General features: G+C 37.4%; 1 protein-coding gene across 1 annotated transcript in view; it reads left to right on the forward strand.

The window, feature by feature from the left end:
* Positions 1 to 12,489, forward strand: part of ABCG2 (ATP binding cassette subfamily G member 2 (Junior blood group)) — a 134,416-nt gene that overhangs the window by 80,843 nt on the left and 41,084 nt on the right. Inside the window, 1 exon segment of the mRNA XM_030313459.2 lies at positions 10,174 to 10,397. Coding sequence (XP_030169319.1) covers positions 10,174 to 10,397 — 224 coding nt within the window.

Consider the following 12,489-nt stretch of genomic DNA (forward strand, 5'->3'; position numbering starts at 1 on the left):
TCCATAAAGTCAATTTCAGTTCCTTAAAGCTGTCTGGTCATATCTGAGTCTACACATGTGTCTCTCAAATATGACATTCCAGTCAGAGCTTTGGTAATATAACCAGTGTTTCCAATGGTGTCCTGTAACAAGGAGAACAGATTCTTATTGTACTTTTGCAAATAATTATAATTGCCATGAAAGCAAGAATAATTATTGAGAGTTTCTAAATTCTGGAGGGTTCAGGTAGCGAGAAAAGATAAATGTTTTTATGTGTTCACAAGGGAATATTTTATCATATTTTTGTAAATCATAGATATTTTAAGAGAATAAGTTTCCTTAAATCTGGTAGAGCAGAGAACCAGCAGTTTTATTTATTTATTTTTTTTTTAATTTTTTTTTAATATATATATATGAAATTTATTGACAAATTGGTTTCCATACAACACCCAGTGCTCATCCCAAAAGGTGCCCTCCTCAATACCCATCACCCACCCTCCCCTCCCTCCCACCCCCCATCAACCCTCAGTTTGTTCTCAGTTTTTAATAGTCTCTTATGCTTTGGCTCTCTCCCACTCTAACGTCTTTTTTTTTTTTTTTTTCCTTCCCCTCCCCCATGGGTTCCTGTTGAGTTTCTCAGGATCCACATAAGAGTGAAACCATATGGTATCTGTCTTTCTCTGTATGGCTTATTTCACTTAGCATCACACTCTCCAGTTCCATCCACGTTGCTACAAAAGGCCATATTTCATTTTTTCTCATTGCTACGTAGTATTCCATTGTGTATATAAACCACAATTTCTTTATCCATTCATCAGTTGATGGACATTTAGGCTCTTTCCATAATTTGGCTATTGTTGAGAGTGCTGCTATGAACATTGGGGTACAAGTGCCCCTATGCATCAGGACTCCTGTATCCCTTGGGTAAATTCCTAGCAGTGCTATTGCTGGGTCATAGGGTAGGTCTATTTTTAATTTTCTGAGGAACCTCCACACTGCTTTCCAGAGCGGCTGCACCAGTTTGCATTCCCACCAACAGTGCAAGAGGGTTCCCGTTTCTCCACATCCTCTCCAGCATCTATAGTCTCCTGATTTGTTCATTTTGGCCACTCTGACTGGCGTGAGGTGATACCTGAGTGTGGTTTTTTTTTTTTTTTTTTTTAACGTTTATTTATTTTTGGGACAGAGAGAGACAGAGCATGAACGGGGGAGGGTCAGAGAGAGAGGGAGACACAGAATCGGAAACAGGCTCCAGGCTCTGAGCCATCAGCCCAGAGCCCGACGCGGGGCTCGAACTCAGACCGTGAGATCGTGACCTGGCTGAAGTCGGACGCTTAACCGACTGCGCCACCCAGGCGCCCCCTGAGTGTGGTTTTGATTTGTATTTCCCTGATAAGGAGCGACGCTGAACATCTTTTCATGTGCCTGTTGGCCATCTGGATGTCTTCTTTAGAGAAGTGTCTATTCATGTTTTCTGCCCATTCTTCACTGGGTTATTTGTTTTTCGGGTGTGGAGTTTGGTGAGCTCTTTATAGATTTTAGATACTAGCCCTTTGTCCGATATGTCATTTGCAAATATCTTTTCCCATTCCGTTGGTTGCCTTTTAGTTTTGTTGGTTGTTTCCTTTGCTGTGCAGAAGCTTTTTATCTTCATAAGGTCCCAGTAATTCACTTTTGCTTTTAATTCCCTTGCCTTTGGGGATGTGTCGAGTAAGAGATTGCTACGGCTAAGGTCAGAGAGGTCTTTTCCTGCTTTCTCCTCTAAGGTTTTGATGGTTTCCTGTCTCACATTTAGGTCCTTTATCCATTTTGAGTTTATTTTTGTAAATGGTGTGAGAAAGTGGTCTAGTTTCAACCTTCTGCATGTTGCTGTCCAGTTCTCCCAGCACCATTTGTTAAAGAGGCTGTCTTTTTTCCATTGGATGTTCTTTCCTGCTTTGTCAAAGATGAGTTGGCCATACGTTTGTGGGTCTAGTTCTGGGGTTTCTATTCTATTCCATTGGTCTATGTGTCTGTTTTTGTGCCAGAGAACCAGCAGTTTTAAACTAGAGTTGTAAAAACTATAATCATTTTTTCTTAATTCACTTAGTCCCATGTTATTAATTTCTGTTTTGTTTGAGTGCAGTTTTTTTGGTTAGTCCTGGAAATTCTTAGTTTAGTTTTGTGATCTTAAGGGTATCAGAAAACTATATTTGTCAAAAGTCCTTTTCGTGAATCTCCTTGAAGATGAAACAAATTTTGTAAGAGCATCAGACAATAACTATAAATGACAAAAGACTCAAAGATGGAGACGGTTAAAGATCTGATGAAAGTTCATTATAATACAGTTGACAAGGAAATCCAGTTATTTCTGTGACACATAACAGTTTAATGTTTCAATAATTGGAATTTGAAGTGATGACATTATACCAGGACATATTAAAACTTTAGGAATTTTTTATAATTTCTGGAACAGTTATATAGCATTTACCCACATAATACAATCTAAGAAGGTTTATCATTATTTGTTTGACAGTGCTTCCCATGTAACTTAACATCCAAATAAACAAGGCTAAAGTTTTTGTGAAAACCTTTATTTAGAATTTAAAGTTTTGGGAAGTTTGTTAAAAATATCAAAAAGTTCGAAAGCACATGCCTAAATAGGATTACAGATCATTACAAAACTTAAGTTTTAAGTTTTAACCAAAATGGCACTAAGAGATTCTATAGAAGGTTATATAATTCTTAGCAAAACTCAGCTCCTTTAATATTGACAAGTTTTAGTTTTCTTAGGTAATTAGAGACCTGATAAAAACAAATATAGAAACCCTTGTTTTTCTAAGCAGATAAAGAAAAAAATGTAATTTCTTATCAAGAGCAGATCAATAATCTAAGTAAGTCTTATCTTTTTAACAGAGAGAAAAACCAAATTTTAATTTTATACTGGTGTACTTTTTTTCATTTTAGGTTTTTATTTCAATTCCAGTTAGCTAAGCATCTAGTATTATATTAGTTTCAAGTATACAGTGTAGTGATTCAACAATTCCATACATCACCCACTGCTCATCACAAGTGCCTATCACCTATTTAATCCATCCTCCCTAGCCTTCTCTCCTCTGGTCAATATCAGTTTGTTCTCTCTAGTGAAGAGTCTGTTTCTTGATTTGTCTCTCTCTTTTTCCCCGTTGCTCATTTGTTTGGTTTCTTAAATTCCACATATGAGTGAAAACCTATGGTATTTGTCTTTTTCAGACTTATTTTGCTTAGCATGAAACTCTCTAGTTTCATCCATGTCATTGCAAATGGTAAGATTTCATTCTTTTTATGGCTGAATAATATTCCAGTGTGCGTGTGTGTGTGTGTATATATATATATATATATATTATATATATATATATATATATAACATCTTTATCCATTCACCAATTAATGGATACTTGTAAGTAGCATTGTTTTTTAAATTTCTCTTTCTGTTGCTTAATTATTGGTGTATAGAAATGCAACAGATTTCTGCACATTGGTTTTGTGTCCTGTGATTTTACTGAATTCATGTACTACTTCTAGCAGTTTTTTGGTAGAGTCTTTTGTTTTTCTATATACAGCATCATGTCATCTGACAATAGTAAAAGTTTAACTTCTTCTTTACAGATTTGGATGCCTTTTATTTCTTTTTGTTGTCTGCTGTTGTGGCAAGGATTTCCAGTACTATGTTGAAAAAAAAAGTGGTGAGAGTTGGACATCCTTGTCTTGTTATTGATCATAGGGGAAACGGTCTCAGTTTTTCTCCATTGAGTATGTTAGCTGTGGGTTTTTTGTATATTGCCTTTATGATGTTGAGGTATGTTCCCACTATCCCTATACTTTGTTGGGAGTTTTTCTCATGAATGGCTGTTGTACTTTGCCAAATGCTTTTTCTGTGCCTATTAAAATGATTATACGGTTCTTATCTTTTCTTTTATTGATGTGATGTATCATGTTGATTGATCTGCAAATAGTGAACCACCAGGAATAAATCCCACTTGATCGTGGGAATGATTTTTTTAATGTATTGTTGAATTTGGTTTGATAGTATTTTGTTGAATATTTTTGCATCTATGTTCATCAGGGAAATTGTCCTGTAGTTCTCTTTTTTGTGTGGTGCCTTTATCTGGTTTTGGTTTCAGGGTCATGCTGGCCTCATAGAATGAATTTGGAAGTTTTCTTTCCTTTTCTATTTTTTGGAATAGTTTGAGAAGCATAGGTATTAACTCTTCTTTGAATGTTTGGTAGTATTTGCCTGTGAAGCCTGATCTGGGACTTTTGTTTGTTGGGAGATTTTTGATTACTGATGCAGTTTCTTTGCTGGTTATCAGGTCTGTTCAAATTTTCTATTTCTTCCTGTTCCATTTTGGTAGTTTATGCATTTCTAGGAATTTATCCATTTCTTCTAGGTAGTCCAATTTGTTGGCATACAATTTTTCATAATGTTCTCTTATAATTGTATTTATGTGGTGTTGGTTGTTATTTCTCCTCTCTCATTTGTGATTTTATTTATTTGAGTCCTTTCTCTTTTTGTTGATAAGTGTGGCTAGAGGTTTACCAATTTTATTATTTTTTTTAAAGAATCAGCTCATTCTATTGTTTTTTTAGTTTCTATATCATTTCTGTCTGCTCTAATCTTTATTATGTTCTTCCTTCTGCTGTTTTTAGGTTTTGTTTGTTGTTCATTTTCTATACAAGTTTACTTTTAAACTTGTTTATTCTGATCATAGTCATTCCTGACCATGCATCAAATTCTTTTCCCCTTCACAGACCTTCTACAACTTTCCTTTTCTTTTAGACTTTGTCGTAAGCTTTCCCTCTGTAAAACAATCAGTCTTATTTTAGGACAAAATTATTTTTTTTCTCTCAACAAAAATGTATTCTCATTCCTTATATCTTTCTTGCACATCTTCTACTTTCCTACATACAGAGTTGCTTTCTTTGTCATTTCCAGCAGTCTCCATTACATTTAGCAGAATTTTCACTCTTAGAAACCTTAGTCTTCAGTGAAAACTAAGTAGTTAGGATTTTGAACTGTTACACTAGAATTCTTTACATTGGCAAATTTATGAACACATTTCATAGTTTTTGGAAACGTGTTTTTTTCATAGTATAATTTTCAATAAAGGATAAAATCATTTAGCAGCAGATCTAAGTATTTTTAGTTTCTCGGTAATAATACAAAAGCAGAAAAGCCTTGTTTAGTAATAAATGTTTCCGGATTTTATCTTATTTGGAAAATTAGATACCCAATGAATTCAACCCAATTTTTCATTTAGCCTAGCAAAAGTTTTAACTTACCAGAGATTTTGAAAGCTATAAACCTTTTATGTATTAACCTATTTGCTTTTACCAATTACCCATGACAACTTCATGAGACAAAATCCAATAGCATTTTATTTTTGCTGACAAATTGCAACAGATAGAACACGAATTGAATAAATTCAGGTAGAATAAAAGCTGATTATTACATTTTATATTGATAACTGCAAAAACGTGTCTATTTTAATTAAAGCAGCCACCTTGAGTTAGCTTTAATACCGAATACGTTGCACCTGTGTTCACTTAAAAGTCAATCAGTTTGTTCCTGTTCCCCACTGTCAGTTTTACCTGGGGCTCCTGTGGGGAAGTCTCAAGTGAGTGGTTTAAGTCCAAGGGAGCCCTCGGGCCTCTTCATGCTGATTTGGGAGCTGCTCCAGTTTGGACCTTCATAAGGAGGGGGCCCAAGAGCTTGCGGTGCTTCGTGCTCCTCGACAGTGACGGTAGGATGAGCAGGAGTGGATAGCGCACGAGGCCGTGGTATAGGAGCCGCCTATGTGAGAGACCCGGATGGTGGTACGGTAACAGGACAGGGTGGAGGCGGCAGGAGTGCTGCTGGCAAGGTCAGACGCATAGTCAAAGTTTGGACTAACGTTACTTTATCTCCGTCTCCTGTATTTTCCTCCTGCAAAACCGGCTTTTTTTCTCTGGTTGCTTTTCAGGCCACTGGAGGAGGTGGAGGAGCAGGCAGTGGGTTGGTTGGGCATTGGTCCTGGTGTTTGTGTTTAAGAGGTGTTTTTAGGATTTGCGGTGTCTGCCTGTCTTGCTCCCTTTTTCTTCATTTTTTTGACTATTGAGAAGTGGGTCAGGTGTCTTAAGTCTATCCTTATTTCTTTGGCCCATCACTTGGGTTCCTTGCTGTGAGGCATCTTTATTATGGAGTAATGTAAAAGACAGAGTGTAGGGAATTTTATTCCAGATCATGTGAACTTGAAAAACATTTGAGTTATTTTTATCTTTCTGAGTTTTAGAATGCCCAGTTTCTAGAGCTCTTGCTTTTAAACTAATTAAATAGAACTCCTTTACAGATTAATTTTAGCAATACCAACTGAAGGTAGAGAAAATACCTCATCTGTAACACGTATAGACATTTACACAAACAAGGTGCACACATAATTAGCCTCTGTTTCAGTAATATTTGTGGAGAGGACATCTAAGACCCAACTTCCAAATATTCTCCTTTTATTAAAACAAATCTGATTGCAAGACAGGATAATTTCTGGATCCATTAACTAGTTATTTTCCATTTCCAGTAAGAAATGGTTTTGGTTTTGTCCAAACCAAAATGGTTTTGGTTTTGTCCAAAGATATGAAAAGCTACAGCAACGAACAAACCGAATGAAGCCCAGAGTACCTTTGTGAGCGTTGGGTCCTCCCCCAAAGCCAGAGGTTCACTGATTACACCAAATGGCTTCTTAGTTTCTAGCTGCTTAGTCTTATAGCTGGCTTTCTCTAATAGTGTACACAAGAAAACTAATCCAGACATGTCGAAGAACCCCATTTGGGATTTGAGACTCAGGCTATCCTTAAATTTCCCCATTAGTAAGCACTTGCATGTGTAGGCTCCACATGTATTGTACGTACAGCCTGCCAGAGTTTCCTGTGGGTGGTTGTTGGTTTTCCAGCAGTGTTAGGCTTTTGAAGCATGGTTCCCCATTCGTTTTAGTTTCAGTTTTATTTGTAGAATAAGGCTTGACTAAGATCTAAGGATATCAAGTGTGGTGGGTTGAGAGGGTGCTGCTTGTGAGAGTTACTTCCCAGGACCGTGATACATCTTCTGATGTCTCTGGATTTCTCTCAGTGAGGTAAAAACCATCGAAGGGGCTGGGAGCACTGGATGATCTGTGTTTATGTCTGTGTCCCTGGACCATCCAATCATTAATTACCTTATTAGATGGAACATTCCTATGGGACCCCTGCAGGTCTTGAGGAATATCCTCTGACACTTCCGTTACAGGCTTTCAGTCATCTGAAAGGATCATTTGGCCAGGAGTAGCAATGTCCCCTTGCTGCTTAGAGCTGAGTGATTCAGTCTCTCATATTTCTAACCAGAAAATTTACCTCAAGCCTTACACTGAAGGTATAGCAATTAGTATAATGCCAAATTAAAACATCCAGCCCATCAATTCCAACCCCTGTAGGTTATTCCCACCTAGAGATCATTCCTGTAACTCTCAACAGCTTGAATAAAAGTCAGGACCATCAACTCAGATTGAGGAGGTGCAGATATCAGGAGAACTCACCCGATATATCTATGAGGTGCTGGGGGTTCACAGGGGTACCTGTGCTCGTACCCAGCGCCTGAGTTGCTCGGAGGTCTTGCGAGAGTTTCTCTAATATCCTGTCCTTCTATGCCAAGTAACATTGATGCAAAATGAACAAATCTTTTTAAAATTTTTAAAGAGAAAAGGAAAGACGAGCCCAAGTTAGCACAATAGCCCAGGATACATAATCTTGACAAGAGAGTGCTTTGGGGAAGGAACATTTGGTGCAGTGTTATACATGTTTTTTTACATGAAGAGTTACATATCATGATGATGAAGGGCATTCCAGAAAGTTACAGACTTTGTTTTATGTTTTCAGCATGTGCAAGGCTGTATGATTTTAATCTTATGGGAACCAAGAGGTTTCTTTTGTTTTTCCCATCTGTATGTTGATGTTCCTTTTTGGTTGTTTTTTCAATGAAGCAGACATGCAATGTGTGCTCCAGGCAGAGATAGAGCCTATACTTTGAGGTTTTGCCAAGTCATTTTGACCTTGGTGGGAAATGTAAAGTATAGCTTCCCCTGAGAGCCCAGGAGCAGGGTCCACAAATGTTAAAAGTTAAAAATTTTCTTTATCATTGGCTGCTTAAATATTTGCTCAGATTTTTAGCCTCTAGCAGTTTCTTTCTGCCTGTTTTTTTGTTGTTGTTTTTTTTTTTTCTGAAATTTTCCCATGTGTCTGCAATTTGTCTTGAGAGGAAAGGGCACAGAATGCTGGGTTTGCCTTTGCATTCTCTCCTTTCCAGGATTTTGGTTCTGCAAGTCCTGGCTGCTTTGGTTACTCTCATCACACAGAGCTCTTCAAATAGTTGCATGTTACATTTTATTACTTTTACAGTGTTCTCTTTGGAGGATGCTTGGTTTGGAACAGCTGCTCCATCATAGCCAGAGAGAAAGTTCTTCATGGATAACTTTCATTTTTATTTTTTTTTAATTTAATTAATTAAATTTATTTTTCTTTTAGAGAGAGAGTGCGCGTGAGCAGGGGAGAGGGGCAGGTGGGGTGGGGAGAGAGAGAGAGATTGAGAATCCTAAGCAGGCTCTATGCTCAGCATGGAGCCTGATGTGGGGCTCCGTCCCACAACCCTAGAATCATAACCTGACCCGAAATCAAGAGTCAGATGCTCAAGAGACTGAGCCACCCGGGTGCCCTGATAACTTTGATTTTTAAAAATTAAAACTGGGATGTCAACTATACTCTAACAAACAAAACAAAACGAACACTAAGTTGATGGTCATTTGACATTTCAAACCTAGTTCACAAGCTGTTAAGTTCATCTTAACTCTTAGTCTAAATCTTTAATTTTTTTTTAACGTTTATTTATTTTTGAGACAGAGAGAGACAGAGCATGAACAGGGGAGGGGCAGAGAGAGAGGGAGACACAGAATCTGAAGCAGGTTCCAGGTTCTGAGCTGTCAGTACAGGAGCCCAATGTGAGGCTCAGACCCACAAACCACGAGATCAAGACCTGGGCCAAAGTTGGGTGCTTAGCCAACTGAGCCACATAGGCGCCCCTAAACTCCATTTATAAACTTAATACTCTGTTTTTGTTCTAAATTCTATACCTGCTTCACTATTGGTTTTATTTTATTAATAGTTTTTATACTTAACTCTAAAACTTCCTAGAATTTAAATATGTTCACCCATCATGGAAATGATTATGTCATCTCAAACGGTTTTGGAGCTTCTCTTCTCTGGCTGATTGAGGGAGCATAACAGTCAGGGATATAGAGTCTGGAGCAATAAATTCAGAGAAATTTCTCTTGTCCCTGACTGCCTGGATTAACTCCCTTTTTATAATAATAACTATGTCAAGAACCCCAAAATGAAACAACAAAAACAGGTGATGGTAATCATGTGGTCTGCCCCTAATCTTGAGATGTATCGTAATATGATTTTCAAACCAGGCAAGTCTAACTCCCACTTATCTTTTCCTGTTTTATGAGTTTGATTATTTTATTGTCTGTATTTACTTATTAGATGTTTAATTAACAACTAATTGAAGTTATGAATTTGGAGTTGTGTCTGCCCCCCTAATATAGGGTCCCATGGTGTTCTTATCACAATATAGCCTGTTCATTGGAAATGGAACTATTTATTGCATTGTAGTTTAAAATCGACTTGTTTTTAAAACAGGTTTATAGTGTATTTATTGAACCCACTGTACCTAAATATTTTTACTTAAGCATGTAAAAAAGGACTAATCGGGTATTTTACATTCTTTAAAAAATTTAGATCTCTATTTTTAATTTTTCTGAATAGAGATAAAATTGACAAATACCATTACATTAGTTGCAGGTGTACAATTATAATGATTTAATATTTATTTATATTGTGAAATGATCACTGTAAGTCTAGTTAACATCTATCACAGTCACAATTTTTTTTCTTGTGATGAGAACTTTTAAGATCTGCCATGTTAACAACTTTCAAACATACAGTGCAGTGTTATCATCTGTAGACACCATGCTGTATATTACATTTCCAGGATTTATTTATTTTGTAATTGGAAATGTGTACCAAAATGACTTGTTTTAAGTGTACTATTAACTGGTATTTACAATCTGATTTATCTGGACTATCAACTTATTGTTGCTTTTCCCTCTACAGAAAGGCAGAAAACTCTCCAGATGTCTTCCCGGTAATGACGAAGTTTTTATCCCCAATGTCACGAAGAAACACAGTGACCTTCCCAGGACAACCTCCAATGACCTGAAGACATTTACCGAAGTAGCTGTGTTAAGTTTTCATAACATCAACTATCGAGTAAAAGTGACGAGTGGCTTTCTTCTTGGTCGAAAAACAGTTGAGAAAGAAATATTAACAAATATCAAGTATGTTCATGAACTTGTATTAAAACAGCTTTATTGACCTACAGTGAGCTTGACAGTTTTGCTTATTGCAAATAAAGGAATTACGTTTGTGTACAACTCTATACAGACATACAGACACGTGCTTTTATTTCTTGTGGCTGAACTTGGAGTGAAGTGGTTGGATCACATATTAGGTGTGTGGTTAACTTTAAAGGAACTGCCGGGGCGCCTGGGTGGCGCAGTCGGTTAGGCGTCCGACTTCAGCCAGGTCACGATCTCGCGGTCCGTGAGTTCGAGCCCCGCGTCAGGCTCTGGGCTGATGGCTCGGAGCCTGGAGCCTGTTTCCGATTCTGTGTCTCTCTCTCTCTCTGCCCCTCCCCCGTTCATGCTCTGTCTCTCTCTGTCCCAAAAATAAATAACGTTGAAAAAAAAAAAAAAAAAAAAAAAAAAAAAAAAAAAAAAAAAAAAAAATAAAGGAACTGCCAAATTGGGAAAGTGGTTGCTCTACGTGCATCAACTTTTGTTTGAGAAACTGAACAATTAATGTGTCATTTAATTATTTCTGGGTACACCCTGTGGTTTACTGAATGGGAATGGCTGTATAATTTACTGGTTCTTGGTTGTGGGGATATAATTATCATCTCTGAACTTTAGTTTTCTCATCTGTGGAACAGAGAGAAGACCTGCTATTGTACCTTATGAGCCAGACACTTTTCGGTACTTATGTCCTTTATGTCCTAGATGCAAGAGCCAGGTAGTGGAAATGACAGTATATTGTAAAAGTACTTTGGTTTTCAAATACACTTGTTTTAAATGAGTGTTCCATTTATACAGTAATTTGTACCATTTACTTAATGCTTCTCCCCATTACACAGGCAGACAGAGTCTATTTAAATATAAGACAACTATGGCTATAGCTTAGTGATGCAGTGGAATTCCAAAGTGATTAGAGAAATTAGGAACCAAATCAATACATTTAACTGTATTTTAGAATCCAAATCAGTACAAAACTATGGTTTTCATTCTCTTCATCCAGGGCGAATGCATCATGTTGTGTGGAGTGGGCGGTAGAGTGGGGAGAGAAAAATGAGCATTTATGTAGAATCTAGTTGGTCCCAGATATCTCTACTCTTTCACAAATGATAGCCATCAGGGTTTTAATGTTTTTCTGATGTCTACAGAAGTGAGCTTGATTTTTTCCTGTCTGTGGAGGGGGGAGTGAGTCTAGGTATGCTCAGACAGCATAGTCTGTTTGTTTAATAGGGGCAATAACTACTCCTAGACAAAGAAAGTAACTTTTTCGGGCTCTTTTATCTGTGGGCAGGGAGACTCTGGGATCTGAGATCGACTGGGTTACCAGGAGGCCAGGTGCTTTGTAGGATTAGATAGAACTTTGTCCATGAGTAATACCTACTGTCAAGCTTACTTCCTTGTTGCTTTTGTGTGTAGTTGAGAACCCTGAGTAGGAAAATAGGAGAGGAATGGTAGATGCAAAGTTTCCTTTCTGAAAAGCTGATAATTTTTTTGTGGAACATCATAATCAAGAAAATGTTGGTCATGTGGTGCCTGGATGGCTCAGTCAGTTGAGTGTCTAACTCTTGATTTCAGCTCAGCCCACGATCTCACTGTTTGTGGGTTTGAGCCACATGACTGGCTCTGCACTGACAATGTGGAGCCTCCTTGGGATTCTCTCTCTTGCTGTCTCTGTCCCTCCCTCACTTGTGCTCTCTCTCTCTCAAAAATAAATAAATAAACTTAAAAGAATTAATACTCAAAAAAGAAAATGTTGGTCACTTCAGATTTTGTGCTAAGTGGAAGGTAACAAAGGACCTGAATATGTGCAAGTTGAATAGGTTTAAAATGCGTGCTGTGCAAGCATATATTTATCTTGCTTATGTTTTAAAACTACTAGATTTAGTAACTTGGTACTGTAAAAGTGTCATCTGTTCAAGGCTTCATAAAGTTTTATGGTTCACTGATATGCATTTCAGCAATGGATGAGTTCATCTTTGCGTGCAGAACTAGGTTCATAAAAACTCAGTCAAATCTTGTAATTCTTTATAATTTTATAGTTAAAAGGACAGGTGGGATTGGTTTCCTTGTTTACTCACAT

The sequence above is a fragment of the Lynx canadensis genome, chromosome B1 (assembly GCF_007474595.2).
Source record: "Lynx canadensis isolate LIC74 chromosome B1, mLynCan4.pri.v2, whole genome shotgun sequence".
Classification (NCBI taxonomy): Eukaryota; Metazoa; Chordata; class Mammalia; order Carnivora; family Felidae; genus Lynx; species Lynx canadensis.